This window comes from Macaca fascicularis, chromosome 1 (assembly GCF_037993035.2).
Source record: "Macaca fascicularis isolate 582-1 chromosome 1, T2T-MFA8v1.1".
Classification (NCBI taxonomy): domain Eukaryota; kingdom Metazoa; phylum Chordata; class Mammalia; order Primates; family Cercopithecidae; genus Macaca; species Macaca fascicularis.
This window is the reverse complement of record NC_088375.1, coordinates 141,902,337-141,929,655: the sequence shown is the minus strand read 5'-3', so window position 1 is coordinate 141,929,655 and position 27,319 is coordinate 141,902,337. Positions and strand designations below refer to the sequence as shown.

Genomic DNA, 27,319 nt, shown 5'->3' with positions numbered 1-27,319 from the left:
TAAAGAGATAGGGTCTTGCCATGTTGCCCAGGTTGGAGTGCAGTGGTTATTCATTCACAGGTGTGATCATTACACACTACAGCCTCAAACTCTTGTACTCTAGTGATCCTCCTGCCTCAGCCTGTTGGATAGCTGGGACTACAGGAGTGTGCCAATTTTTAAAAAGGCTGTTGAAGTGTTTTCTTGATCTAAAAGTGTCTGTTTCATTAACTCAATGCAATTTCCATTTTATTCACATCACTTGTATCCTATACTCGCAGCTTGTCAACCCAGGATGGCAATGACAACCAGGAATGTAATTATCCCAAGGGAGCAAGCTTTCTTATTATGAGTCATTTCAGTCACTTTTCTCCCCTGAATATTACTCAACTCTAAGTGTTTAACTTAACAACATTTAAATATCACAAAGTGTCAGAGATTAAATAAAATTTATCAAGAGAACATTGTTCAATGCTTCAAAGTCTTCAACAACATACTTACATTAATTTGAATGAAAAGGAGTCAAACCAGGGCATGATATCCTATTGCATCCTAAAGGCCTGGAAGATTTTAAACTCTTCTGAGGTGTATTTGAATCAGATCTTCAAAGAAAAGAGTGTTATTTCTAGTTTTTTGTTGTCCAAATTACAAGAGTTTCAACGAATTAAGGTTTCCTTACCATGATTCTTTTAACACCTAATTCCTAATCAGAAATGGTACTTAAGAATATCAAAGTTTAGAATTCAAACATGATTCTGAAAATTTCTTATCTTAAAGTCAAATGATAACCTTTACTCAATAAAGTATACCCTTAAAGGTCTGTGATGCATGCTTTAAAGAACGGTGATGGGATTCTGGAATTCTTTCCTTTCTTTCTCCTTCTCGAAAGATACCGATATCTTTCTACAATTTTCTATGGAATAAGAGACTTCATCATATAAAATGGCTGGCATGTTTTCCCTTTTGAATAGTTCTGAGTATAAGATCCACCATGAAATTTTACGTTTCCAAATCATAAGCTTAATAGCAAAAGCAAACAATTTGACCTACCACTGAGTTAAACTGAAGAAGAAAAACCTGCATTTTAGAGTATCTGTTATCAAGGGTTAGCAAACTTTTTCTGTAAAGGATCAGATAAATATTTTAGGCTACCTGGGCCATATAGTCTCCCTCGCAATGACTCAACTCTGCTACTGTAGCACAAAGCAGCCATACACAGTATTTAAAAGGGTGAGGATGGGTGTGCCCCAATAAAACTTTACGTATGGACACCGCAATTTGAATTTCATATAATTTTCATGTGACACAAAATATTAGTCTGTGGAACTTTTCCCCCAACTATTTAAAAAAGTAAAAAGTGGCAGCTGACTGGAATAGCTTGTAGGCTGCAGTTTGCTGACCCCTAGTCTAGATCATTCAGATCTCTTGATGTGAGGGTCAAAGCAATAATGTGGCCATGAATCATCTCACTTCACTTGGGCATTGATAGCCTTTTGAGCTGATAGTACAGAACTCCGAACGAAAAATCCCCAAAGCACAAGACAATCCTACAAGTAAGTAGTATCTACACTTACAAACTGTGTAGAGCTTGTAAGTGTTGATACTCGATATCTATCTGCATATATATTCAGGAAACATTTAAATCAAATTTATTTAAATTACATTGTCAAAAAAGCAGGGAACTGCCAGGTGTGGTGGCTTATGCCTAGTAATCCCAGCACTTTGGGAGGTCAAAGCGGGTGGATCACCTGAGGTCAGGAGTTTGAGATCAGCCTGGCCAACATAGTGAAACCCCATCTCTACTAAAAATACAAAAATTAGCCAGTCGTGGTGGCGTGCACCTGTAGTCACAGCTACTTGGTAGCTGAGGCAGGAGAATCGCTTGAACCCGGGAGGTGGAGGTTGCAGTGAGCCAAGATCGCACCACTGCACTCCAGCCTGAGTGACAGAGTGAGACTTCATCTCAAAAAAACAAAACAAAATAGGGAATTGAGAAATTCTTCAGCTGAACCTTTTCAAAAGCTTTGGTGTTACGGAGATCTAGGTTAAAATCTTGGCTCTCACTGGGTGTGGTAGCTTGCACCTGTAATCCCCACACTTTGGGAGGCTGAGGCAGGAGGACCGTTTGAGACCACGAGTTCAAGACCAGCCTGGACAACACAGTAAGACACCTGTCTCCATATTAAAAAAAATCTTGCCTCTGCTACTTACTAGCTTGTAACCACAGGTAAGTCATTTAACTACCAGAATTTAGCCTGGTGTTAAGGACAGACACAGGGGTATGTTTTCAATTTCATTTCTCAGGCAAGCAAATACCTATAAAAACCTTCCTGGAAAGCCTAGTTCAAAATGTACCTGAAGGCTTAAGTCCTAGGTTTTGACAGAAAACTACTTATCTTTTACTCTATTTCATAATTTTTTTCTCTGCACGCAACATACTGTGCAAAACTGTGCCTCCATACATACTGAATTCTACTTTTCTCTTCCAAGGCTTTTTTCCATAAGTTAACAAAAAAAAAATTTTTTTTTTCATAGGCTAAAATGAGAGTAGAAAGTACCCAGTCAACATATTCATGTCATCTTTCCATAGTGCAAGTATAATTTGGATGTTTTCTCTAATTTATCAGTGACAGGCATCCTGTTTTCTTGGAAATAATATCTAAATGATAAAGGAAAAACTGGTAGGAAACGATTCTTATGGCTTTATCTATAGAACAAAAACTAGAGATTCTGAAGATCACGTTCATAGATTATTTGTAGATATAATTGCTATGTTTCTTGGACCTTAGCCCATTACTTAAATTATATTCAGTAGAATATTAGCACTAACTAATATGTGCTATAACCTCTTCAGTCATGAAAAATTTAGTAGTTACATACACATGAAATAAGATTCCACCAATAGTGTTTTCGAACAGGCATCAGTTATGAATTTGCTAGTGCTGAATGCTAAGCAAAATACTAAAGCTCCTAAAATATTAGTGTTTTATTTTTAACTTTTCATTTAACCTATTATTTACAGAAGTCCTGTTAGATGCCAAAAGCAGTCATTTTGCAACATGTATGGTTTTCATATAAAATGATGTTCAATGTTAGGTGGTACAGATTTATAAATATGTACAAATAAACAGTATGTCTGTAGTTAACCTACTACTCTGGTAACCAACACATGGAAGCATCATATGCACATAAATGTTAAACATTAAAACAAAACTTAAAACTCTCAAAACAGATAAGCATGAATTTGTGTTTATATAAAGTCTTTGCGTGTGGGGACTTTCAGTGGCCCACCAATAATTTTCACGGAAAAAAAAAAAAACCTCCCAGATACAAACACACAAGGTAGGCTGGGTGCAGTGGCTCACACCTGTAATCCCAGCACTTTGGGAGGCTGAGGCGGGTGGATCACTTGAGGTCGGGAGTTCGAGACCAGCCCACCCAACATGGTGAAATCCAGTCTGTACTAAAAATACAAAAAATTAGCCAGGCATGGTGGTGCGCACCTGTAGTCCCAGGTACTTGGGAGGCTGAGACAGGAAAATTGCTTGAACCCGGGAGGTGGAGGTTGCAGTGAGCTGAGATCACACCACAGCACTCCAGCCTGGGTGACAGAGTGGATCTCTGTCTTAAAAAAAAAAACAACAATAATAAAAACAAAACACAAGGTAAATCAGACGTATGTCTTGGTCAAATGTCTGTAGACAGCCACCTTGAGAACAAATTGATAAACATAAATATACAATTTGCTCACTGAGCATAAAATATTGCACAAGAGCAGTTTTGTCTGAAGAAAACTCAATTTTCCATAGTTTTGAACTTCAAAATGGTTCCCCCATATAGATATAGTTGCATTTTCTAAACAAGAAACATTAATATTCAGTAATACTGTTAGAACCTTGTTTTACACATTAACCATATACCAGTCTACTTTATGGCAATGGTAAGTCAGTGGTAAAGATTTGGCAAAGATAAAAAGGCAGATAAGACTGTAAAATATATATATATGTACATATATATGTACATATGAAACAAATTATTTCCAAAAATCCCTAATCATATGATAGCTGATCCCTTAAATAAATCCATAGTCTAGGTCACAGTGATGGTCAGACAGTGGTTGAATACGACTCTCTTCTTCTCGGGGGCCGCTCCTTTTGAACCACTTGATTGCTCTCTCTGGTCTCCAGCACACTGTCTTCTGTTTCGCTCTCACTACCATCTGCCACTGCGGGGTCCAAAGACATCGAGCCAGATTTTCCGTGCAAAGGAAAACCAACACCAGTTTCCTGTAAGGAATTATCTATAAAATCTTCATCGGAGGAATGGAATGATTCATCATCTCCTATTAAATGGTTGACAATGTGGATTCCATCAAAAGGCGGTTGGCCTGAGAAGCCCCTCTGGCCTTTTAGGCACCTGAGCTGTTAAAACAAAATCCAAATTAATACAGTCAAATGGGGGAAACACACACACACCAAAAAGCAAACATTTTTAAGACTCTTAGCAAAGTTTTAATAATTTGTAAATCATTTTCATCATTTACAGAACTATGGAGACATTTTAAGGAAGAAGGAAGTTTAAGGAAGAAGATGCCTTATTATTTTTCTATTTACAGGTATAATCATAGTTACTAATTTTTGAGTGCCTTCTATGTGTTATATAATGGGCTTATAACTTATTTTTATTTATTTTTTTTGGTCTCAAAAAAAGTGAGGTCTCAGTCTCACTTTGTCACCCAGACTGGAGTGCAGTGGTGTGATCTCAGCTCACTGCAACCTCCACCTTCCAGGCTCAAGCCATTCTTCCACCTCAGCCTCCTGAGTAGCTGGGACTACAGGCGTGTGCCACCATGCCTAAGTTTTTTGTATTTTTTGTAGACATGGGGTTTCACCATGTTGCCCAGGCTGGTCTCAAACTCCTGGGCTCAAGCAATCTGCCTGCCTCAGTCTCCCAAAGTGTTGGGATTACAGGTGTAAGCCACCACACCCGGCCTGTAACTTATTTTAATTGAATCATAACAACAGAGCTATGTGGTAGATTTTAGTATTTACTTTTCTCATTCTACAGATCAGGAAATGGAGACTCAGGAAGAGTAACTTACTAAGGACATATGTAGCTAGTAGCAGAGTTTACAGTCAAATTAAATCTTCAATATACTAGAGATAATATAATGGACTCCATGTACCTATCACCTAATTTCAACAAGTAACACCCATCACGGACAATCTTTTTACATTACACCCCTCTTGTTCCTGGATAATTTTGAGATAAACTCCAGATATCCTATCAGTTTATCTGTAAATATTTTGCTGGCATTTCTAGAAGGTATGAACTTAAAAACCATACTATCACACACACTATCTTGAGAGAATGTCTCCATAGTTCTGTAAATGATGAGAATGATTTATAAATAATTAAAACTTTGCTAAGAGTCTCTATCCTGTTATAATAGCCCAAAGGCCAGCATATCACTGTCACTCACAGTGGGGGGGACTGCTGCTTCCCACTCATGAGGTTTCCTTCTGCATGGGGGGAGTGCCAGTCCAGTATAGTATTTCTGCCTTCTCTCCCCAACTCCCCCTGGGGAGAAGGTGGGGCTTCTCTTAGTGGGGAGGAGGAGAGAGGAATGGTATGCCTCGCTCATCTCTTTTCCCTTTCTTCCCATCTTTTAGAACGAGGCTCAAGTACTCAATCCATGGAGTTTTGTAGTATAAGACCCTCACATGAGAAGGCTTAAGGAGGTCAAAAGCTACCTGTTACTGGGTGGGAAAGTCTGACTAATTCTAAAGTTTAGTATTGAAAAAACTGTGCCACATTTAAATCTAAACCACATTTTCCAAAACCAGTTTTATCATAATTAAAACTGATTTATTTTCATCATCTGCCACTTCTTTGCTCAAGTTTCCTCAAACTGCCAAACCCACAACCATGATAGTACCAGTTCTACTCACATACAATTAAGTCATCAGCTCTGCCCTCAAGAGTTTATGTTTTAAATATAAAGCTTGATTTTGACATTCTGTCACTTATTTCATTTCTTTCACGCACCATGAATTTTCTCCTACAATAAAGTGAAGAGTAAAAAACCAAAACCAAAAACAAGAATTAGCTACCAAATATCTACTCTGACTATTAAGAATCTTGCTAAAATATGCTCCACGTCTCCTACCCTCATCCTTGGTTCTAAGGGACAAAGTCCTAGTCACAACCTTTCAATTCTTTAGATAAAGGCAATGTGAAATATTCAGGAAATATTACATACACTTTCAAAACTAACGGTTCTAAGAATAAAGACATTACAGCCTCGCCATAATACCTCCCAGCTTTCCAGAAAGACTTCCAGGAAGAAGTGAAGAAACCTCAGCACTTCCCTGCTTATACATGACAGCAAGAATCAACAGGGATGCTGGGACTCAGAACACTGATGTCTGGCCCAAACAGACCTTCAACTATAAAATTCCTGTGCCCTAGACCAAGTGGACAACTTTATAGTGAGGTACAATGTAATTTAAATAATACCATTCTCCTTGGCAGAACAGAGGGATCTATACTTGGAGTTGAATCTTTAGGAAAAGGGCATAGAGCACCACAAAGGCCTCCTCAAGTTTGTGATACCCACTGCATTGTTACAACTGCCACGTTCTGATGCAACATCCTATCGCCATATTGCAACACACGATTTATAGCTCCAAGTGTTAAATTAAGTCAGTTAATCTCTTCCTTTCTCTTTTTCCCCCAGACCTTTTTGAAGAAATCATATGGAACACGTGTCTTCCTTCTTCCTGGCTGTTATAAAGGAGGAGTATGGCAGAAGAACCACAACTTCCCAACTGTTTGGAAAGCTGCAGCTTTCCTTTGCTCTAACAAAATTTACTGCAATTAAAACATGTAGCCTCATCATCAGATGTAATTATAGAAAATTAACTATAGGTTGAAGGGTCATTTCCTCAACATCAAAGGAATCTCACTAACAGCTGTTAATATGGAATAGCAAAGGTAAAGGAATTTATTGGTGGAGAGAAAAAATGGTGAAGGTAAGCGACTATCTGGTAAAACTGAAGCTATCCCTGGTTATCTGTCCCTTAGACTTAGGTGTGTGCACACTGGATCTGATGAGGGAGGAGTCCTGTACTAGGCCTGGAAGTGGGCATTTGGGGAAGGAATTCCAGGGTACTGAGTACCCAGAATATGTTCTAGAAGGGGTTGCATGAACTTCAGGGTCTTCTGGGAGTCCTCATCCTGTGGAAACGGGTTTGGCTAGAAGAAAGCCACAGCTGGGCCCTCTAAAGTGTAGTCCTGGCTATCTGATCTAAATGGTATACTGCTTATCCTTATTACCAGACTGTCAGGGGCAAACTATGTTTAGGCAACAACAAAAAGCAGGCAGACAATCAACCTTCCCAACCCCTGCCTTTCCTCCAAACAAACAAACAAAAATCCTTCATGGGTATTATCAGTAGCAAACTGAGATTAGCATATTTCAAAATGTAATCCACTAGTCATCTGCGTAAGAACTGAGGATCTCTGTCAAAAATGTAGAATCCCTCTTGAGATCTAAGGATTCAAAATTCTGAAAGTGAAATCCCAGAACATACATTTTTTACATGCATCTCAGGAAATTTTGAAATACGGTCAGACCTCTATTATCAGTGGGACCCACATTCATGGATTCAAACAATTGTGGGTCCAAAATAATTAGGAGAAAAAAAAGGATGGTTTCCTCTGTACTGAACATGTACAGACTCTTTTCTCGTCATCATCCCCTAAATGATATAGTATAACAACTATTTACATAGCATTTACATTGGATTAGGTGCTACAAGTAATCTAGAGATGACTCAAAGTATATGGGTGGATGTCTGTAGGTTATATGCAAACACCATATCATTTTATATAAGGAACTTGAGCATCCATGGATTTTTGGTATCCATAGGGATCCTGAAACCAATCCCCCATAGATACCAAGGGATGACGGTGCTCTAAACTCTCAGAATCACTGTGGTAGACCCTCTGGTGCAAATAAAATGGGGCTGAGACAGAAATAAGTCGATTTAGCTGAAATGGAACTATTGATTATTTAGGACAAAAGTGCTTCTGAACTATGAACATCCGACTAGTGTCTGGTATATAGAAATGTACGTGATCTTTCCAGTAGTACAACCAAGCTGTTCTGGGCCAATTCTACCACCTGGTGGTTGACACAAGGAAAACTGTTTAAACAAACTTTTTCTGCAACTTTCTTCTTGTGGTATAGAGGTAGGGTCTAAAGACCTATATAATTAAAACGCCTGAATAACTCTGATGCACATCTCAGAATAGGGACCACTACTCTAGGCAATGGCTTTTGTTTGTACTTTGGTTTTGTTTGAAATCTCTTTGGGCTCATCAGTGAATCAGGAATCTGATAAAAACTACCCATTTGAAAATTACACATACATAATTTATCATATGCTTTTTTTTTGGTAGGCGGGAGACAGGGTCTGGCACTGTTGCCCAGGCTGCAGTGCAGTGATGCAAACTCAGTTCACTGCAATCTCTGTTTCCTGGGCTTGAGCCATCCTCCCGCTTTAGCTTCCCAAGTAGCTGGGACTACAGGTGCCTGCCACCACACCTGGCAAACTTTTGTATTTTTTGTAGAGATAGGGTTTCGCCATTGTTGCCCAGCTGGTCTTGAACTCCTAAGCTCAAGCCATCTGCCTCCCTTGGCCTCCCAAAGTGCTGGGATTACAGGTGTGAACCACCATGCCTGGCCAAGTGTATGTTTTCGAGGCCCATTGTCTTTCCTAATTTTTGAATACATACTACATGAGTATCTTCAAACATTGAGCAACAACAAAAATTCTCTGTGAAATGCCAGTAAAAAAAAAAAAAGGTATTATATTTCCAGGTAAAATGAGACATGGGTTTTTTAAAGTCACTGAACGTGCGTGGAAGTATTTTTGAGACTCGCTAAGGAAATAGAGGCACCAGCACTCTCTGTAATTTTTAGTAAAAGACTCCTATCTGAGGGAATCTTGGGATTCCCCAAAAAAGGACCTCAGTTTGATCAACCTACAATGAAGGTCAACAAGTCCTACCCAGGAATTCAGAACACCTACTGGTCTTTAGTTCCCTAGTCTTAATTACCAGAGATTTGAGGATAGTATCTACGAGAAGCCAGGAAAAAAAGGCAATTAGGGGAGAAGAGACTATCTGGGAAGAAGAAAACTTGTAAAAATCATTTATTGCCTCTGCAGACACTGCATCTATGTAAAAATAACAGGATGCTTTAAAAAAAAAAAAAAAAAGAGGTCTTAGACATGAATTTCTCTGACCTGAAAGTAATGAGCTTCGAGACTGAAAAGGCCTATCAAGTGTCCAGGACAGTGGATAAAAATAGACCTATACCATGATACATCACAGTGAAATTTCAGGACACTTGAAAGAAAGAAAAGGTAAAGCTTCCCGCCAAAAACAAGAACATGGTTTATATAAAAGATTTAAGAATCAGAATGGCATCAGACTCTCCAACTGCAAAAGACAAAGCGGTGCCTTCAAAATTCTGAGAAAAAATAATGTCCACATTAAAATTTTTATATTTATCTTCAATTTTAAAAATACCCAAACTACCAAATAAATGTGAGGCTAAGTAAGAGTTAAGAGCAACAAGGCCTTTTTTTGTTTTGTATTTTAAACTTCTTTTGGGTCAATCATGAGATGTAGAATCTAATAAAACCTTTTTATGGTTTATCTCCCATAAACCATTTTTTCAGGAAAGTAGATGATATGCTCCACCAAAATAAAGTACATCAAGGAAAAAAGGCATCTTTTGTCCTTGATGGAAGAAAGAGGAAGTCCAGTACTAAAGTATGGCAAAAGGAATACCTAGGGTAATGAAAAATGTCCCCAACATGACAGCTGTGCAAGAGACCTATAGGCATCCAGCCCAGACTAGAGACTGCAGTGGTCAGAAGAAAGATTTCTTCAAGAAGATGAAATTCATAGAACACCTAAATTGTTGGGATAGAGGAGATTAACACATAAAAGGAGATTTCATGACACTAGAGGACAATTACACATAAGAGAACACACCAAGCAAATGAAAAAACCAAGGCAATCATTTGGGCCCATGTATACCGGCAAAACAGTCACATTAAGACACTATTTCCATATAACTGATGCTATTTGGCAATAAAAAGGAATAAAGGACCGATATATGGATGAACTTCAAAAATATTAAGCAGGCTGGGTGCAGTGGCTCATGCCTGTAATCCCAGCATTTTGGGAGGCCGAGGTGGGTGGATCAGTTGAGTTCGGTACTTCGAGACCAGCCTGGCCAACATGGGGAAACTTCGTCTCTACTAAAAATACAAAAATTAGTTGGGTGTGGTGGCGCACGCCTGTAATCCCAGCTACTCAGGAGGCTGAGGTATCAGAATTGCTTGAACCCCAGAGGCAGAGGTTTCAGTGAGCCGAGATCATGCCACTGCACTCCAGCCTGGGAAACAGAGTAACACTCTGCCTTAAAAAAAAAAAAAAAAAAATATATATATATATGTATATAAAAAAATATATATGAAAGTTAAGTGAAAGACACAGGAGACCATATATTATATGATTCCATTTATATGAAATGTCCAGAATAGGCAAATCTTAATAGAGACAGAAAGTAGATGAGTGGCTGCCTAGAACTGGAGGAGAGAGAAGAAGAAAGGGGTGATTGCAAATAGGCATGCAGTTTCTTTTGGGGTGATAGAAGTATTCTAAAGTTGTGCATATAGTTGCAAAACCACACAAATATGCAAAACCCATTGAATTTTATACTTAAAATAGAATTTTATGATATGTAAGTTATATCTTAATAAAGTTTTTTTTTTTTTTTTTTTTTTTAAAGTAGAGCCAGAAAAACAAGAACATCATTTTCCAACTCCCCTGATAACAACATCTTGGAAACATGTGAAAAATAAAACTTCCCAGGCCCTGTCTTCAGTCTCCACTCCAGAAGAAAGGCCTGAGAAGAGGCATACTTAAGCGCTTACGTGCTTGCTGTTCTGTTGTGAGTGACATTTATATAATTCTAATGATGTAAATGTAAACTAATGATGTACATCCTGTAAACTAATCTAACAAAAATCACTACATTAGTAGAATGGAGGGATAAAAAGTTTGTGGGTTCATGGTGGGGGGTGAGGAGGATGAAAAAGAGATAAATCCTTCGCTATGTAAAGATGCCAAAACTGAACACTCAAGAATTAGAGGCCAGGCACGGTGGCTCACATCTGTAATCCCAGCACTTTGGGAGGCTAAGGCGGGTGAATCGCTTGAGCCTAGGAATATAAGACCAGCCTGGGCAACAATGTGAGACCCTGTCTCTACAAAAAACACAAAAATTAGCTGGGCGTGGTGGCGTGTACCTGTAGTCCCAACTACTCAGGAAGCTGAGGTGGGAGGATTGCTTGAGCACAGGAGGTCAAGGCTGCAGTGAGCTATGATGCTACCACCACTGCATTCTAGCCTGGGTGATTAAGTGCGACCCTGTCTAAAAAAAACCAAAAAAACAAAAAAAGAATTAGTTTGAAAATAGTGGCCTGCAGAAAGCAAGTATGAGATTGCTTCTTTTTTTTTTTTTTTGAGACAGGGTATCACTCTGTCACCCAGGCTGGAGTGCAGTGGCACGATCTCAGCTCACTGCAGCCTCTAGCTCTCAGGCTCACTCCCACCCCAGTCTTCCGAGTAGGTACAGGCATGGGACACCACACTTGGCTAATTTGTGTATTTTCTTTACAGACGGAGTTTTGCTATGTTGCCCAGGCTGGTCTCAAACTCTTGGGCTCGTGCAATCCACCCACCTTGGCCTCCCAAAGTGCTGAGATTACAGGCGTTAAGCCACCCTGTCCAGCCAAGACTGCTTCTTTTTGTAAAAGTCTTTTAATTATTCTTTGGCTCTTTAAATTATGTGTATGACAAATGTAAACATTAAAAAATTAAAACCTCCACTTCAAAAGAAGAAATAAAATATATGCTTTATCCAAAATTCAAAGACTGACAGCTGGGTGTGGTGGCTCATGCCTATAATCCCAGCACTTTGGGAGGCCGAGGCAGGTGGATCACTTGAGGTCAGGAGTTCAAGACCAGCCTGGCCAACATATGAAACCCTGTCTCTACTAAAAATACAAAAATTAGCTGGGTGTGGTGGTGCATGCCTATAATCCCAGCTACTTGGTAGGCTGAGGCAGGTGAATTGCTTGAACCCAGAAGGCGGAGGTTGCAGTGAGCTGAGATTGTGCCACCTCACTGCAGCCTGGGCCACAAAGTGAGACTCCATCTCAAAAAAAAAAAAAAAAAAAAAAAAAACCCAAAACCAAAACAATTCAAAGACTGACATTAAATCATAATCAAATAGTGTCAAAAAATTATCAATGATTGCGTGGACTTCTTTTTTTTTGCAGGCATTTTAAAAGCTTAACAGCATAAGAAACTACTGGAAATTGTCAAAAAATGGTCTTCCATATTTTAGTTTTATTATTTACTACATAAACTATACCTCAACTAAAGGTACCTTAGAAAATAAAGCAATTCTATAGTTCACAATCCAGAGATAATCCATTAACATTTTAATATAGCTTTCAAGATAATTTCTCTAACCTTACTTACTTTTCAAAAATGGATTGGTCATTATACATGTTGTTTAATAACCTGCCTTTTTACTTAATAACATATCAAACATTTCTTGCTGTCATAATCTTTAACCGGCTGCATGGTATCTCATTTAGCAATGTGCCATCATCTGCTTAACCGATTTTGTTTGAAAATTTAGTTTTCCATCTCCTCACAATAGCACTGCCATAAACTCAGTTTCTGAACTCACAGTTCTTCAGAGCTGTCTTATTCTTTCGTTAAGATATATGGCCAAAAATATGAAATACAGCACGAGTTTTAACACTGAACTTTGAACACAGAACTTTGATTTCTATGTTTAAACTGTCCTCCAGAAAGGTGGTTAAGAATTTACACCCTTGCTGGGCATGGTGGCTCATGCCTGTAATCTCAGTATTTTGGGAGGCTGAGGCAGGCGGATCACAAGGTCAGGAGCTTGAGACCAGCCTGGCCAATATGGTGAAACCCCGTCTCTACTAAAAATACAAAAATTAGCGGGGTGTGGTGGCAGGCACCTGTAATCCCAGCTACTCGGAAGGCTGAGGCAGGAGAATTGCTTGAATCCAGGAGGTGGGGGTTCACTAGCTGAGATCACACCACTGCACTCCAGCCTGGGTGACAGAGCAAGACTCTGTCTCCAAAAAAAAAAAAAAAAAAAAAAAGAATTTACACCCTCAACAACACTGAAAAGTTCTGGTTTCCCTACAACTTTGCATCCTTTTTTGCTTTTTCATTTTTGTCAGTTAGATAAGTAAAAAGTTTAAAACATTCATTCATGAGACAGGGTCTCCCTCTGTCACCCAGGCTAGAGTGCAAGGACACAATCATAGCTCACTGCATCCTTGAACTCCTGGGCTCAAGTGATCCTCCTGTCTCAGACTCCTGAGTAGCTAGGACTTAACAGGTGCATGTCACCATGCATGGCTTTTTTTTTTTTTTTTTTTTTTTTTTTGAGACAGAGTGTCGCTGTGTTGTCTTGGCTGGAATAAAGTGACAAGATCATGGCTCACTGCAGCCTCAAAACTCTGGGCTCTAGCAATTCTCCTACCTCAGCCTCCTGAGTAGCTAGGACTACAGGAACACTCCACCACACCAACTAGTATATATTTTATTTCTGTAGAGATGAGGTTTCACTCCGTTGCCCAGGCTGGTCTTTAACTACTAGCCTCAAGCAATTCCCTCACCTCAGCCTTCCAAAGTGGTGGGATTACAGTCATGAACCACTGAACTGAGACCGTGACTAACTTTTTTTGTAGAGGCAGGGTCTCACTATGTTCCCTAGGCTGGTCTTGAACTCCTGGCCTCAAGCAATCCTCCTGCCTCAGCCTCCCAAAGTGCTGCAATTATAGGTGTGAGCCACGGTGCCTGGCCTTTAACTTTTTATTTTGGATATTTTTTTTAAAAAATAAAGTGAATAATTCAGTGAACCCCCATGTTGTCATCACCTTGCTCTAACAATCATTAAAATATGGCCACTTTGTTTCCATGTTAACATTCCCCCCTCCACCCTCACCCTGGCAACCACGGACTATTTATTTGTAAGCAAATGAAAAAGGATTTTTAAATAATGATCTTGGCCTGTTGAAATAGCTATATTTCAGCATTTTTAAAAATTTAATATATATATATTTTTAAAATTACATAATCAAATTCAGTCCTTCACATTATTTTATCTTCAAAGATGGGTATATAAAATAAGTAAAAACAAGTTTATGTTATAATCTTTGTTTCTTTCTAATGAATGTCTTCTAGTTTCTGTAACATTTTAAAATAATGTATTTCAGGTATTCATTAGATGTGCTATCTTCCAAATAACATCAGCAAAAAGAGTCACAACTACCAGAAAGACATTCTCATTGGCTATTCAATTCAGCGAGCCGCTCTAGAGTCCTTACTTCTGTGAGAATATTAGAGATGTTAAGAGTAGCCTTCTGACTTGCTAATTCTCTAGACCAGTAATTTGGTATGTATAATAACCGCCTGGGTGACTGGACATGGTGGCTCATGCTTGGAATCCCAGCACTTTGGGTGGCCAAGGCTGGCAGATCACTTGAAGTCAGAAGTTCGAGATCAGCCTGGCCAAATGAAACCCTGACTCTACTAAAAATACAAAAATTAGCCGGGTGTAGTGGTGCATGCCTGTAGTCCCAGCTTAGCCCCAGCTACTCAGGAGGCTGAGGCAGGAGAAAGGCGTGAACCTGAGAGGTGGAGCTTGCAGTGAGCTGAGATCGCACCATTGCACTCCAGCCCAGGCGACAGAGCAAGACTCCATCTCAAAAAAAAAAAAAAAAAAAAAAAGGAACTGCCTAGGTTTATTATTTAAAAAAAAAAAAAAAAGATTCTTGAGCCCTACTCTCAAACATGTGAATTCAGCAGGACAGGCCCGGGAGTTTGTATTTTAAACAAGTACCCCAGGTGATTCTGAAGAGGGTGGTTGGTCCATAGATCCTACTTTGAGATGCCCTGCTCTAAAGGAACTGGATTTGGGAATTGACTATATTAGACCATGTTAAGAAAATTTGACAAGGGTAAATAAATTTAGAGGTAAAGATTCCTTGTTAATTTATCACTTCCATTTTCACACTGTCCACTGACATATTTTTAAAATACTCTAGCCTAAATGTGGACACACAACCAACCAGAGCGGGGAAAAATCAAAATGAAAATAAACATGAGGCTAGTAAATAATACCTTTAAGATATGACCTAGTCTTGGGAGTTTACAGATACCTTCACCATCTAGTTTCAAATCTAGGCCCATTAAGGTGTTTTGTGGGATTCATCACTGAAGTGCACCCAATTTTAGACATCTCAACAATCACAGTCTACACTTCAGAGAACATGTGTGTTTGGGTGAAACAGCATCAGAACCTTTTCTTTTCTTCTTCCTACTAAGTGTCAGTCTTCAAGTTTTATTCCAAGGATCAGCTTCATATCCAGGTGACAAGCCACATCCTTTAAGGAATAATATGTCCACCCTTAGGAATATAATCTTAGTTTACAGACATTGATAGATCAACTACTTTTTTGTTTTTGTTTTTAGACAAAGTCTCACTGTGTTGTCCAGGCTGGAGTGCAGTGGTGTGATCTCAGCTTACTGTAACCTCTCCGCCTCCCAGGCTCAAGCAATTCTCCTGCCTCAGCCTCTTCAGTAGCTGGGATTATAGGCGCCCACCACCACACCCAGCTAATTTCTTTTGTATTTTTGGTAGAGACGGGGTTTCACCATGTAGGCCAGACTGTTCTTGAACTCCTGATCTCAAGTGATCTGCCCACCTTGGTCTCCCAAAGTGCTGGGATTACACGCGTGAACCACTGGCGCCCAGCGAGATGAAGTATTTTTTAATACAACAACTCAACAGCCATAGGAGAGACACATACATTGGGGTGTGTGTGTGGGGTAAGTTGGAGGGGGCATTTTGTTATAATAAGATATGAGTCAATTAAGAATCAGTGCCAATGACAATGTTTTATTTATTTAGTTATTTATTTTTAAAACAGAGTCTCAATCTGTTGTTCCAGGCTGGAGTGCAGTGGTGCAATCTCGGCTGACTGCAACCTCTGCCTCCCAGGTTCAAGCAATTCTCCTGCCTCAGCCTCTCGAGTAGCTGGGATTACAGGCCTACACCACCATACTTGGCTAATTTTTGTATTTTTAGTAAAGATGGGGTTTTGCCATATTAGCCAGGCTGATCTTGAACTTCTGGACTCAAGTGATTCACCTGTTTTGGCCTCCCAATGCTGGGATGACAGGGGTGAGCCACTGCACCCAGCCAACAATGCTATTTTGATAAAATCCCACTAATATACCCATGTTTCTTGACTAGGTTAGTAATTTTAGGTTGACTTTTGGAATATTCTTATGATAATTTGTTTGAAATTTGTGGATTAAAAATGATTAGGTGCCACTGCTAACATTTTAAAACCATTCTTCATGATCAGCTCATCAGACACTGGTACTATTATTAAACCATCAGTCTGTTGCTTCTTTCAGACCCAGGCTCTCATTAGAACAGTAGGAAAGTTTTGCTGTAATTATATTCCCGTTTTATTTATTTATTTATTTTTTCTTAGGCCAGATATCCATACCAACCCAGTTTTAGATAGGTCTCAGAAGATTATCTCTATGGAAACCCAGGAACTTTAATATAAATGTATACACACAAACATACAAATGAAATATATGTTTCTTAGGGTCAGGCCCTTTCCAAGACTTTGAGTAGGGTTTTGGCTTCTAGAACAACTGAGTCTGTACCAATTATTGTTTTTGTTTTTCTTTTGAGATGGGGTCTCCCTGTGTCACCCAGGTTGGAGTGCAGTGGCACTATCACAGCTCACTATAGCCTCCACCTCCCTGATTCAAGCAAGCCTTCTGCCTCAGCCTTCCGAGTAGCCGAGATCACAGACATGTGCCACCATGCCCAGCTAATTTTAAAATTATTTGTACAGATGAGGTCTTGATATGTTGCCCAGGCTGGTCTTGAACTCCTGGGCTCAGGTGATCCTTCCACCTTAGCCTCCCAAAGTGTAGGGATTACAGGCATGAGCCGCTGTGCCCAGCCACCAATTATTCTTTCTAGGTAGAAATTATCACATGGTGTCACATCTGAAAAGCCTAATTAGATACGAAAACATGTGCTTAAAATATGGAGGCAAGAGAGCATGGTAGGTCTGAAGAGCTGTTAAGAAGTTTAATATTAGTCTATGAGGGTGTTTGGGTTAGGGGGAGTGACATGGAGGAACCTTAAATGCATATTGCTAAGCAAAAGAAGCTTAGCAAAAGGCCAGATAGTGTATGATGATGACTATATGACATTCTGGAAAAAGAAAAATTATGGAGACAGTAAGCAGTAGTTGCAGGAGTTCAGGGGGGAGAAGTGGGATGAACAGGTGGAACATAGGAGATTGTTAGGCAGTATAACCATTTTCTATTCTACTGTAATGGTGGATACATGTCATTATATATTTGTCAAAACATATAGAATGTACAACACAAATGTAATGTACAACACTAATGTAAACTATGGACTTCAGTTAATAATAATGTGTCAATGTTGGCTCATCAATTGTAACTTATGTATTAAACTACTGCAGGATGTCAATTATAGGAGAAACGCAGAAGGTGTTGAGGGGGCATATGGTAACTCTCTTAATTTTCCACCTAATTTTTAATTATTCTGTAAATCTGACTGTCCCCCAAGATAAAGTCTACTGGTTAACAATTAGATGTTCAGTGTTTTTTCCTATGGCCACAACGCTGTAATGGCAAAATTGCTTGAGAAAAGTTTGACGCTATGTGTGTTTCAAGAATGTATTTAGGGCCAGGCGCAGTGGCTCATGCTTGTGATCCCAGCAGTTTGGGAGGTCGAGGCAGGTGGATCACTTGAAGTCAGGAGTTCGAGACCAGCCCGGCCAAAGTGGTAAAACCCTGTCTCTACTAAAAATACAAAAATTAGCCAGGCAAGGTGGCACACGCCCGTACTCCTAGCTACTTGGGAGGCTGAAGTAGGAGACTCGCTTGAACCTGGGAGGTGGAGGTTGCAGTGTGCTGAGATGGTGCCACTGCACTCCAGTCTGGGTGAAAGAGTGAGACACTGTCTCAAAAAAAAAAAAAAAAAAAAAAAGGAAAAAGAAAATAATATATGTATTTAGGCTCATTTTAAAGTGAAACAAAACACAGGAAAATGCACAGATTTTAAGTGTACAAGTTGGTAAAATTTTACTTACATAAATAGTCATGAAATTATCACCCAGATTGAGCTATAGTGCATTTCCCACACCCCAGGAGACTCCCATGTGTCTTCATCCAGAAATTGCCCCACACTCTTCCGGTAACCATCATTCTGACATCTACCATCACACAATAGTTCTGTCTATTCTTGTATTTAATATAAAGGATTATATGGTATGCCTTTGTTTCTGTATCCTGTTATTCAACATTATGTCTGTGAGATTCACCAATGTTGGCATGTAGCATGGTAGTTCATGCTTTTTCGGTGTGGCACAGTATTGTATTTGTGATTACATCATAATTTATCCATTCTAATGTTAATGGCCATTTGGGTTGTCTCCAATCTATTACATATAACACGATTACAAGCATTCTTAAACATGTCTTTTGGTTAATATATGCACTCATTTCTCTTGAGTGTAACTTCTGCGTCATAGAGAAGATTTAGTAAATACTGCCAAACCATTTTCCACAGTTTGTAATAGGTTCCTTAATTTTTGCAAGAGAACTTTTACCTTACTTTCTGCCTAGTTAATTGTCAAAGCCAATTAATGGTCCCTTAACTGACCACACTGAGTAACTTAATTCCATGTTCTTAATAGAAAATACAACACTGAATTTTCAGCTATCCAATCATGTTAGTGAAGATATGGGAATAGGAAGTCTTGTACATTGCTGGTGGGAGTGTAAATTTGTATAAGCACTTTGGAAAATGGCTTTGCAGTATCGACTAAAGTTGAATGTCTACACCCTTCATACCTAGAGTAACTATACACTTCAGTGTGCTTGGGACAGTCCTAGCTTATCCCTGTTGTTACATAATAATTTTTAATTATTTTCATTCTCAAAAGTGTCCTCGTTTGAACAATTATAGTAGTCACCCAGCAATTCTATTCCTAGGCATACGAAAAACAGAAATAAATATATTACACCAAAAATTTTATAACAGGGCTCATAACAGTTTTATTCTTAATAACCCCAAACGGAAATAACTCCAATGTATACAATAGTCAAATGCACAAACTATGATATATTCGTAAGAGATGAACAGACTACTGCTGCATGGGACTACATGGATAAATATCAGCGCTGAGTGAAAGATCCAAAACCCCAAATAACTCATTCTATATGATTACATTAGTAAAATGTTAAAAACCAGGGATCTTGTTTGTGATATCAGAAGTCAGGAAAATGAGGAGATGAGGGAGAGTGTGTGGGAGCAGTGGCAAGGGCCTTCTGAAATCCCGGTAATGTTCTAGTTCTTCACCTGGCTGAGAATTAAATGGGCATGCTCATTTTTGTGATAATTCATCAAGCGAGACACTTATGGTGTGTATTTTTCTGTACATATCTCATACTTCAATAAAAATGTATCCTAAATAAAAGTCTAAGAAATAATATCTATAAAAGATTGTTGGAAAGACATGCAATGCCATTCATTCTTCCACTAGTATACCTCTGGATCTAACCAGATGACCAGTAAGTTATGTATTTAGATCCCACTGTTTTTACCCATTGCAAAATAGGTCTTTATATGTTAAACCATTAGCCTAACACTTTCCTGTTTAGTACATTTCCTTATGCTCTTCATATAGACCCATAAGAGAAATTTCTTTCAAAGTTTAGAAATAGGAAAAGAACAACTGGTTTGGCTTTGTCTTACTAGACACATTTTTCAACATGTTATGCTCCTTACTTTGCTTTGGCTACCAAATATGTGACCTACTTTGATACTGTATGCATTTCTGTTTGCTAATATTAACTCTCATCTTACTAGATTTCACCTTACCAATGATTCTTTTAACTGTTAGATTGAATCATACATTGCCACTTTTTAAGTGAATGTCAAGTATCAGTAATTTATTTTGTTTTAACCTAGTATTTGATTATTTTTGTGTCATGTATTCATACAAACTGCGTAAAAATCTATGGGGAACAAGGTAGGGTATAAATACAAAAATAAACATTTGTCACTGTGCATAATGAGTCTCAGTTTCAATTATTTGTTTTGTTGTATTCTAAGAATAAGGTCATTCATAAAACAATCAAATATGGCTCCACATTTATTGGTAGTTTGACCATTTAGATAATAATAGAAAGACTAGCCAGAACCAAATCCCTTATCCAATAACAAAATAAAAACAAACAAAAAATGTGCTTCTTTTATTTTTAAAGTCTTTTTTTGTTTTCTAGTATTATGCTGATATTGTTAAACTATTAGCATTTTTATAAACCATTTTAAAAATAATGTTTATAGTATTTAAATCAATGGACATATTTTCATAAATACTTTCATAAAAATTGTACTTATTGTATTTTCATAAATACTTTCATAAATACTGTACTTAACACATGATTGAATGTGTTATTAACACATGATTGAATATATGTAGATAATTTTTTCTAAATCATATGATTTGACACTAGAGCTAAATATTTAAAATAAGTACTGTTTGGAAAAATATGGAATAATTGGTTGCTGTAGATGTATTCTATCTCTTCTGTTAGTCCCTTGATGGCAGAGATTATTTCTGAATCATTTTTATATCCTAGAACTTAGTACTCTGACTTGATAAGAGCAGGCACATTACTTGGTAAGAGCAGGCACATGAACTACACTGAAAAGATGGTAGGATTCTTGAAAAAGCCCTAGGTAGCAAGGCCACTGAGGCCAGACTGCCTCTCCAGATTCCCTCCTCTCTGGGCAGGGCATCTCTGAAAAAAAAACGGCGCAGCCCCAGTCGGGACTTATAGATAAAACCCCCACCTCCCTGGGACAAAGCACCTGGGGGAAGGGACGGGTGGGGGCACAGCTTCAGCAGACTTATACATCCCTGCCTGGCAGCTCTGAAGAGAGCAGCGGATCTCCTAACACAGTGTTCAAGCTCTGATAAGGGACAGATTGCCTCCTCCAGTGGGTTCCTGACCCCCGTGTATCCTGACTGGGAGACACCTCCCAGTAGGGGCCGACAGCCACCTCATACAGGAGAGCTCTGACTGGCATCTGGCAGGTGCCCCTCTGGGATTAAGCTTCCAGAGGAAGAAACAAGCAGCAATCTTTGCTGTTCTGCAGATTCCACTGGTGATACTCAGGCAAACAGGGTCTGGAGTGGACCTCCAGCAAACTCCAGCAGACCTGCAGCACAGGGGCCTGTCAGAAGGAAACCTAACAAACAAAAAGGCATAGTATCAACATCAACAAGAAAAAGGATGTCCACTGACAGATCCCAACTGAAGGTCACTGATTTCAAAGACCAAAGGTTGATAAATCCGCGAAGATGGGGAGAAACCAGCGCGAAAAGGCTGAAAATTCCAAAAACCAGAATGCCTCTTCTCCTCCAAAGGATCACAATTCCTTGCCAGCAAGGGAACAAAACTGGATGGAGACTGAGTCTGATGAATTGACAGAAGTAGGCTTCAGAAAGTGGGTAATGACAAACTCCTCCGTGCTAAAGGAGCATGTTATAACCCAATGCAAGGAAGCTAAGAACCTTGAAAAAAGGTTAGACGAATTGCTAACTAGAATAAACAGTTTAGAAAAGAACATAAATGACCTGATGGAGCTGAAAAACACAGCATGAGAATTTCATGAAGCATACACAAGTATCAATATCTGAATCGATCACGCGGAAGAAAGGATATCAGAGATTGAAGATCAACTCAATGAAATAAAGTAAGAAGACAAGATTAGAGAAAAAAGAGTGAAAAGAAACAAACAAAGCCTCCAAGAAATATGCGACCATGTGAAAAGACCAACTCTACATTTGATTGGTATACCTGAAAGTGATGGGGAAAATGGAACCAAGTTGGAAAAATCACGATATTATCCAGGAGAACTTCCCCAACCTAGCAAGGCAGGCCAACATTCAAATTCAGGAAATACAGAGAACAGCACACAGATACTCCTTGAGAAGAGCAACCCCAAGACACATAATCGTCAGATTCACCAAGGGTGAAATGAAGGAAAACTGTTAAGGGCGGCCAGAAAGAAACGTTGGGTTACCCACAAAGGGAAGCCCATCAGACTAACAGCAGATCTATCAGCAGAAACCCTACAAGCCAGAAGAGATTGGGGGCCAATATTCAACATTCTTAAAGAAAATACTTTTCAACCCAGAATTTCATATCCAGACAAACTAAGCCTCATAAGCGAAGGAAAAATAAAATTCTTTACAGACAAACAACTGCTGAGTGATTTTGTCACCATCAGGCCTGCCTGACAAGAGCTCCTGAAGGAAGCACTAAATATGGAAAGCATCAGCCGGTATCAGCCACTGCAAAAACATACCAAATTGTAAAGACCATCGACACTATGAAGAAACTGCATCAATTAGCGGGCAAAAAAACCAGCTAGCATCATAATGGCAGGATCAAATTCACACATAACAATATTAACCTTAAACATAAATGGGCTAAATGCCCAATTAAAAGATATAGACTGGTAAATTGGATAAAGAGGCAAGACCCATCAGTGTGCTGTATTCAGGAGACCCATCTCACATGCAAAGACACACACAGGCTCAAAATAAAGGGATGGAGGAATATTTACCAAGCAAATGGAAAGAAAAAAAAAAAAAAAAAAAAAAAAGCAGGGGTTGCAATCCTATTCTCTGATAAAACAAACAAAGATCAAAAGAGACAAAGAAGGCCATTACATAATGGTAAAGGGATCAATTCAACAGAAAGAGCTAACTATCCTAAATATATGTGCACCCAATGCAGGAGTGCCCAGATTAATAAAGCAAGTCCTTATAGACTTAGACTCCCACATAATAATAGTGGGAGACTTTAACACCCCACTGTCAATATTAGACAGATCAACAAGACAGAAGGTTAACAAAGATATCCAGGGCTTGAAATCAGCTTTGGACCAAGCAGACCTACTGGACATCTAGATAACTCTCCACCACAAATCAACAGAATATACATTCTTCTCAGCATCACATCACACTTATTCTAAAACTGACCACATAATTGGAAGTAAAACACTCCTCAGCAAATGCAAAAGAATGAAAATCATAACAAACAGCATCTCAGACCACAGTGCAATCAAATTAGAACTCAGGATTCAGAAACTCACTCAAAACCGCCAAACTACATGGAAACTGAACAACCTGCTCCTGAATGACTACTGGGTAAATAACGAAATGAAGGCCGAAATAAAGATGTTCTTTGAAACCAATGAGAACAAAGACACAATGTACCAGAATCTCTGGGACACATGTAAAGCATTGTGTAGAGGGAAATTTATAGCACTAAATGCCTATAAGAGAAAGCAGGAAAGATCTAAAATTGACACCCTATCATCACATTGAAAGAACTAGAGAAGCAGGAGCAAACAAATTCAAAAGCTAGCAGAAGGCAAGAAATAACTAATATCAGAGCAGAACTGAAGGAGATAGACACACGAAAAACCCTTCAAAAAAAATCAATGAATCCAGGAGCTGTTTTTTTATTTTTTTAAAAGATCAACAAAATAGATAGACTGCTAGTCAGACTAATAAAGAAGAAAAGAAAGAAGAATCAAATGGGTGCAATAAAAAAAAAAAAATAAATAAAGGGGATATCGCCACTGATCCCAAAGAAATACAAACTACCATCAGAGAATGCTATAAACACCTCTATGCAAATAAATAGAAAATCCAGAAGAAATGGATACATTCCTGGACACATACACCCAAGACTAAACCAGGAAGAAGTCGAATCCCTGAATAGACCAATAACAAGTTCTGAAATTGAGGCAGCAATTAATAGCCTACCAACCAAAAAAAGTCCAGGACCTGTCCACAGTTGAATTCTACCAGAGGTACAAATAGGAGATTGTACCATTCCTTCTGAAACTATTCCAAACAATAGAGAAAGAGGGAATCCTCCTTAACTCATGAGGCCAGCATCATCCTGATACCAAAACTTGGCAGAGACACACACAAAAAAACAAAATTTCAGGCCAATATCCCTGATGAACATTGATGCAAAAATCCTCAATACAATACTGGCAAACCAAATACAGCAGCATGTCAAAAAGCTTATCCACCACGATCAAGTCAGTTTCATCGCGGGGATGCAAGGCTGGTTAAATATACGCAAATCAATAAACGTAATCCATCACATAAACAGAACTAATGACAAAAACCACATGATTATCTCAATAGATGCAGAAAAGGCCTTTGACAATATTCAACAGCCCTTCATGCTAAAAACTCCCAATAAACTAGGTATTGATGGAACGTATCTCAAAATAATAAGAGCTATTTATGACAAACCCACAGCCAATATCATACAGAGTGAGCAAAAACTGGAAGCATTCCCTCTGAAAACCAGCACAAGACAAGGATGCCCTCTCTCACCACTCCTATTCAACATAGTATTGAAAGTTCTGGCCAGAGCAATCAGGCAAGAGAAAGAAATAAAGCATATTCAATTAGGAAGAGAGGAAGTCAAATTGTCTCTGTTTGCAGATGACATGATTGTATACTTAGAAAAACCCATCACCTCAGCCCAAAATCTCCCTAAGCTGATAAGCAACTTCAGCAAAGTCTGAGCATACAAAATCAATGTGCAAAAAATCACAAGCATTCCTATATACCAATAACAGACCAACAGAGAGGCAAATCATGAATGAACTCCAATTCATAACTGCTAGTAAGAGAATAAAATACCTAGCAATACAACTTACAAGGGATGTGAAGGACCTCTTCAAGGAGAACTACAAACCACTGATCAAGGAAATAAGAGAAGACACAAACAAATGGAAAAACATTCCATGTTCATGGATAGGAAGAATCAATATTCTAACAATGGTCATACTGCCCAAAGTAATTTCTAGATTCAATGCTATCCCCATCAAGCTACCATTGACTTTCTTCACAGAATTGGAAAAAAACTACTTTAAATTTCATATGGAACCAAAAAAGAGCCCGTATGGCCAAGACAATCCTAAGCAAAAAGAACAAAGCTGAAGGTATCATGGCTACCTGACTTCAAACTATACTACAAGGCTACAGTAACCAAAACAGCATGGTACTGGTACCAAAACAGAGATATAGACCAATGGAACAGAACAGAGGCCTCAGCAATAGCGCCACACATGTACAACCATCTGATCTTTGACAAACCTGAGAGAAACAAGAAATGGGGAAAGGATTCCCTACTTAATAAATGGTGTTGGGAAAACTGGCTAGCCATATCCAGAAAGCTGAAACTGGATCTCTTCCTTACACTTTATATACAAATTAACTCAAGATGGATTAAAGACTTAAAGGTAAGACCTGAAACCATAAAAATCCTAGAAGAAAACCTAGGCGATACCATTCAGGACATAAGCATGGGCAAGGACTTCATGACTAAAACACCAAAAGCAATGGCAACAAAAGCCAAAATTGACAAATGGGATCTAATTAAACTAAAGAGCTTCTGCACAGCAAAAGAAACTATCATCAGGGTGAACAGGCAACCTACAGAATGGGGGAAAATTTTTTGCAATCTATATTTGCATCTGACAAAGGGCTAATATCCAGAATCTACAAAGAACTGAAACAAATTTACAAGGAAAAAACAAGCAACCCCATCAAAAAGTGGGCAAAGGATATGAACAGACACTTCTCAAAAGAAGACATTTATGTACCCAACAAACATATGACAAAAAGCTGATCATCACTGGTCATTAGAGAAATGCAAATCAAAACCACAATGAGATACCATCTCATGCCAGTTAGAATGGTGAACATTAAAAAGTCAGGAAACAGCAGATGCTGGAGAGGATGTGAAGAAAAAGGAACACTTTTACACTGTTGGTGGGAGTGTAAATTAGTTCAACCATTGTGGAAGACAGTGTGGTGATTCCTCAAGGATCTAGAACTAGAAATACCATTTGACCCAGCAATCTCATTACTGGGTATATACCCAAAGGATTATAAATCATTCTACTATAAAGACACATGCACACATATGTTTATTGCAGCACAGTTCACAATAGCAAAGACTTGGAACCAATCCAAATGCCCATCAATGACAGACTGGATAAAGAAAATGTGGCACATATACACCATGCAATACTATGCAGCCATAAAAAAGGATGAGTTCATGTCCTTTGCAGGCACATGGATGGAGTTGGAAACCGTCATTCTCAGCAAACTAACAGAAGAACAGAAAACCAAACATTGCATGTTCTCACTCATAAGTGGGAGTTGAACGATGAGAACACATGGACACAGGGAGGGGAACATCACACACCGGGGCCTGTTGTGGGGTGGGGGGCTATGGGAGGGAGAGCATTAGGAGAAATACCTAATGTAGATGATGGGTCGATGGGTGCAGCAAACCACCATGGCACGTGTATACCTATGTAACAAACCTGCATGTTCTGCACATGTATCCCAGAACTTAGAGTATAATAAAAAAAAAAAAAAAAAAAAAGAAGAAGAAAAAGCTCTAGGTACTATTTATTTATCCCATCCTTTTAAATGCTGAAGGAGAACATTAATAAGCAAACAGATGGGAGTACTAATAATACAAGACCCAAATAACATATTCGTTCTTACCTGATGTGGACTGCTTCATCATGTTATGCATTAAGAGACAAAGTATAAAAAGTAAAAACATGTAAAATTTATTTAAAAAATACTTAAGACTCTGACACACTCAGCACAAGTTTAATAGTTAACAAAATCTTTTTTTATAACCTCTAAATCTACTTTAACGAAATCTTAACTTTGCATTATCAATAAAGAGATTGGATTTTAGAATTTCTCTGTGTGTATTAAATAATGCTGGACCCCCCAAAACGTTTAGTAATGATAAAAGGAAAGCAATAAGTTATTATACAATTTACAAAGAATAAAGTATAAAAATGCAGTATAGTTAATAAGAAAACAGGAAACTGTCATGTTCATAGTCTGATGAAAGGTTTTGACAGGAAATAGCAGAGTTTCTTATTGTATGATAGTAAAAATTCAAACACTAAAAAAACACTATT

The 27,319-nt window shown here is 38.6% G+C and overlaps 1 protein-coding gene across 13 annotated transcripts in view; it reads right to left on the bottom strand.

Annotated features, from left to right (window-relative positions):
• Positions 1-847: 847 nt before the first annotated feature.
• EVI5 (ecotropic viral integration site 5) overlaps positions 848-27,319 on the bottom strand; it is a 271,149-nt gene continuing 244,677 nt past the window's right edge. For 12 of the 13 annotated variants that reach the window (XM_045367267.3, XM_045367270.3, XM_074001609.1 and 9 more), the window contains one exon: positions 848-4,400. In XM_045367267.3, the coding sequence (XP_045223202.1) occupies positions 4,086-4,400 (315 nt within the window). In that variant the 3' untranslated portion in view covers positions 848-4,085. The remainder of the gene's footprint in view (positions 4,401-27,319) is intronic. The other variant, XM_065518676.2, reaches the window with a different exon arrangement.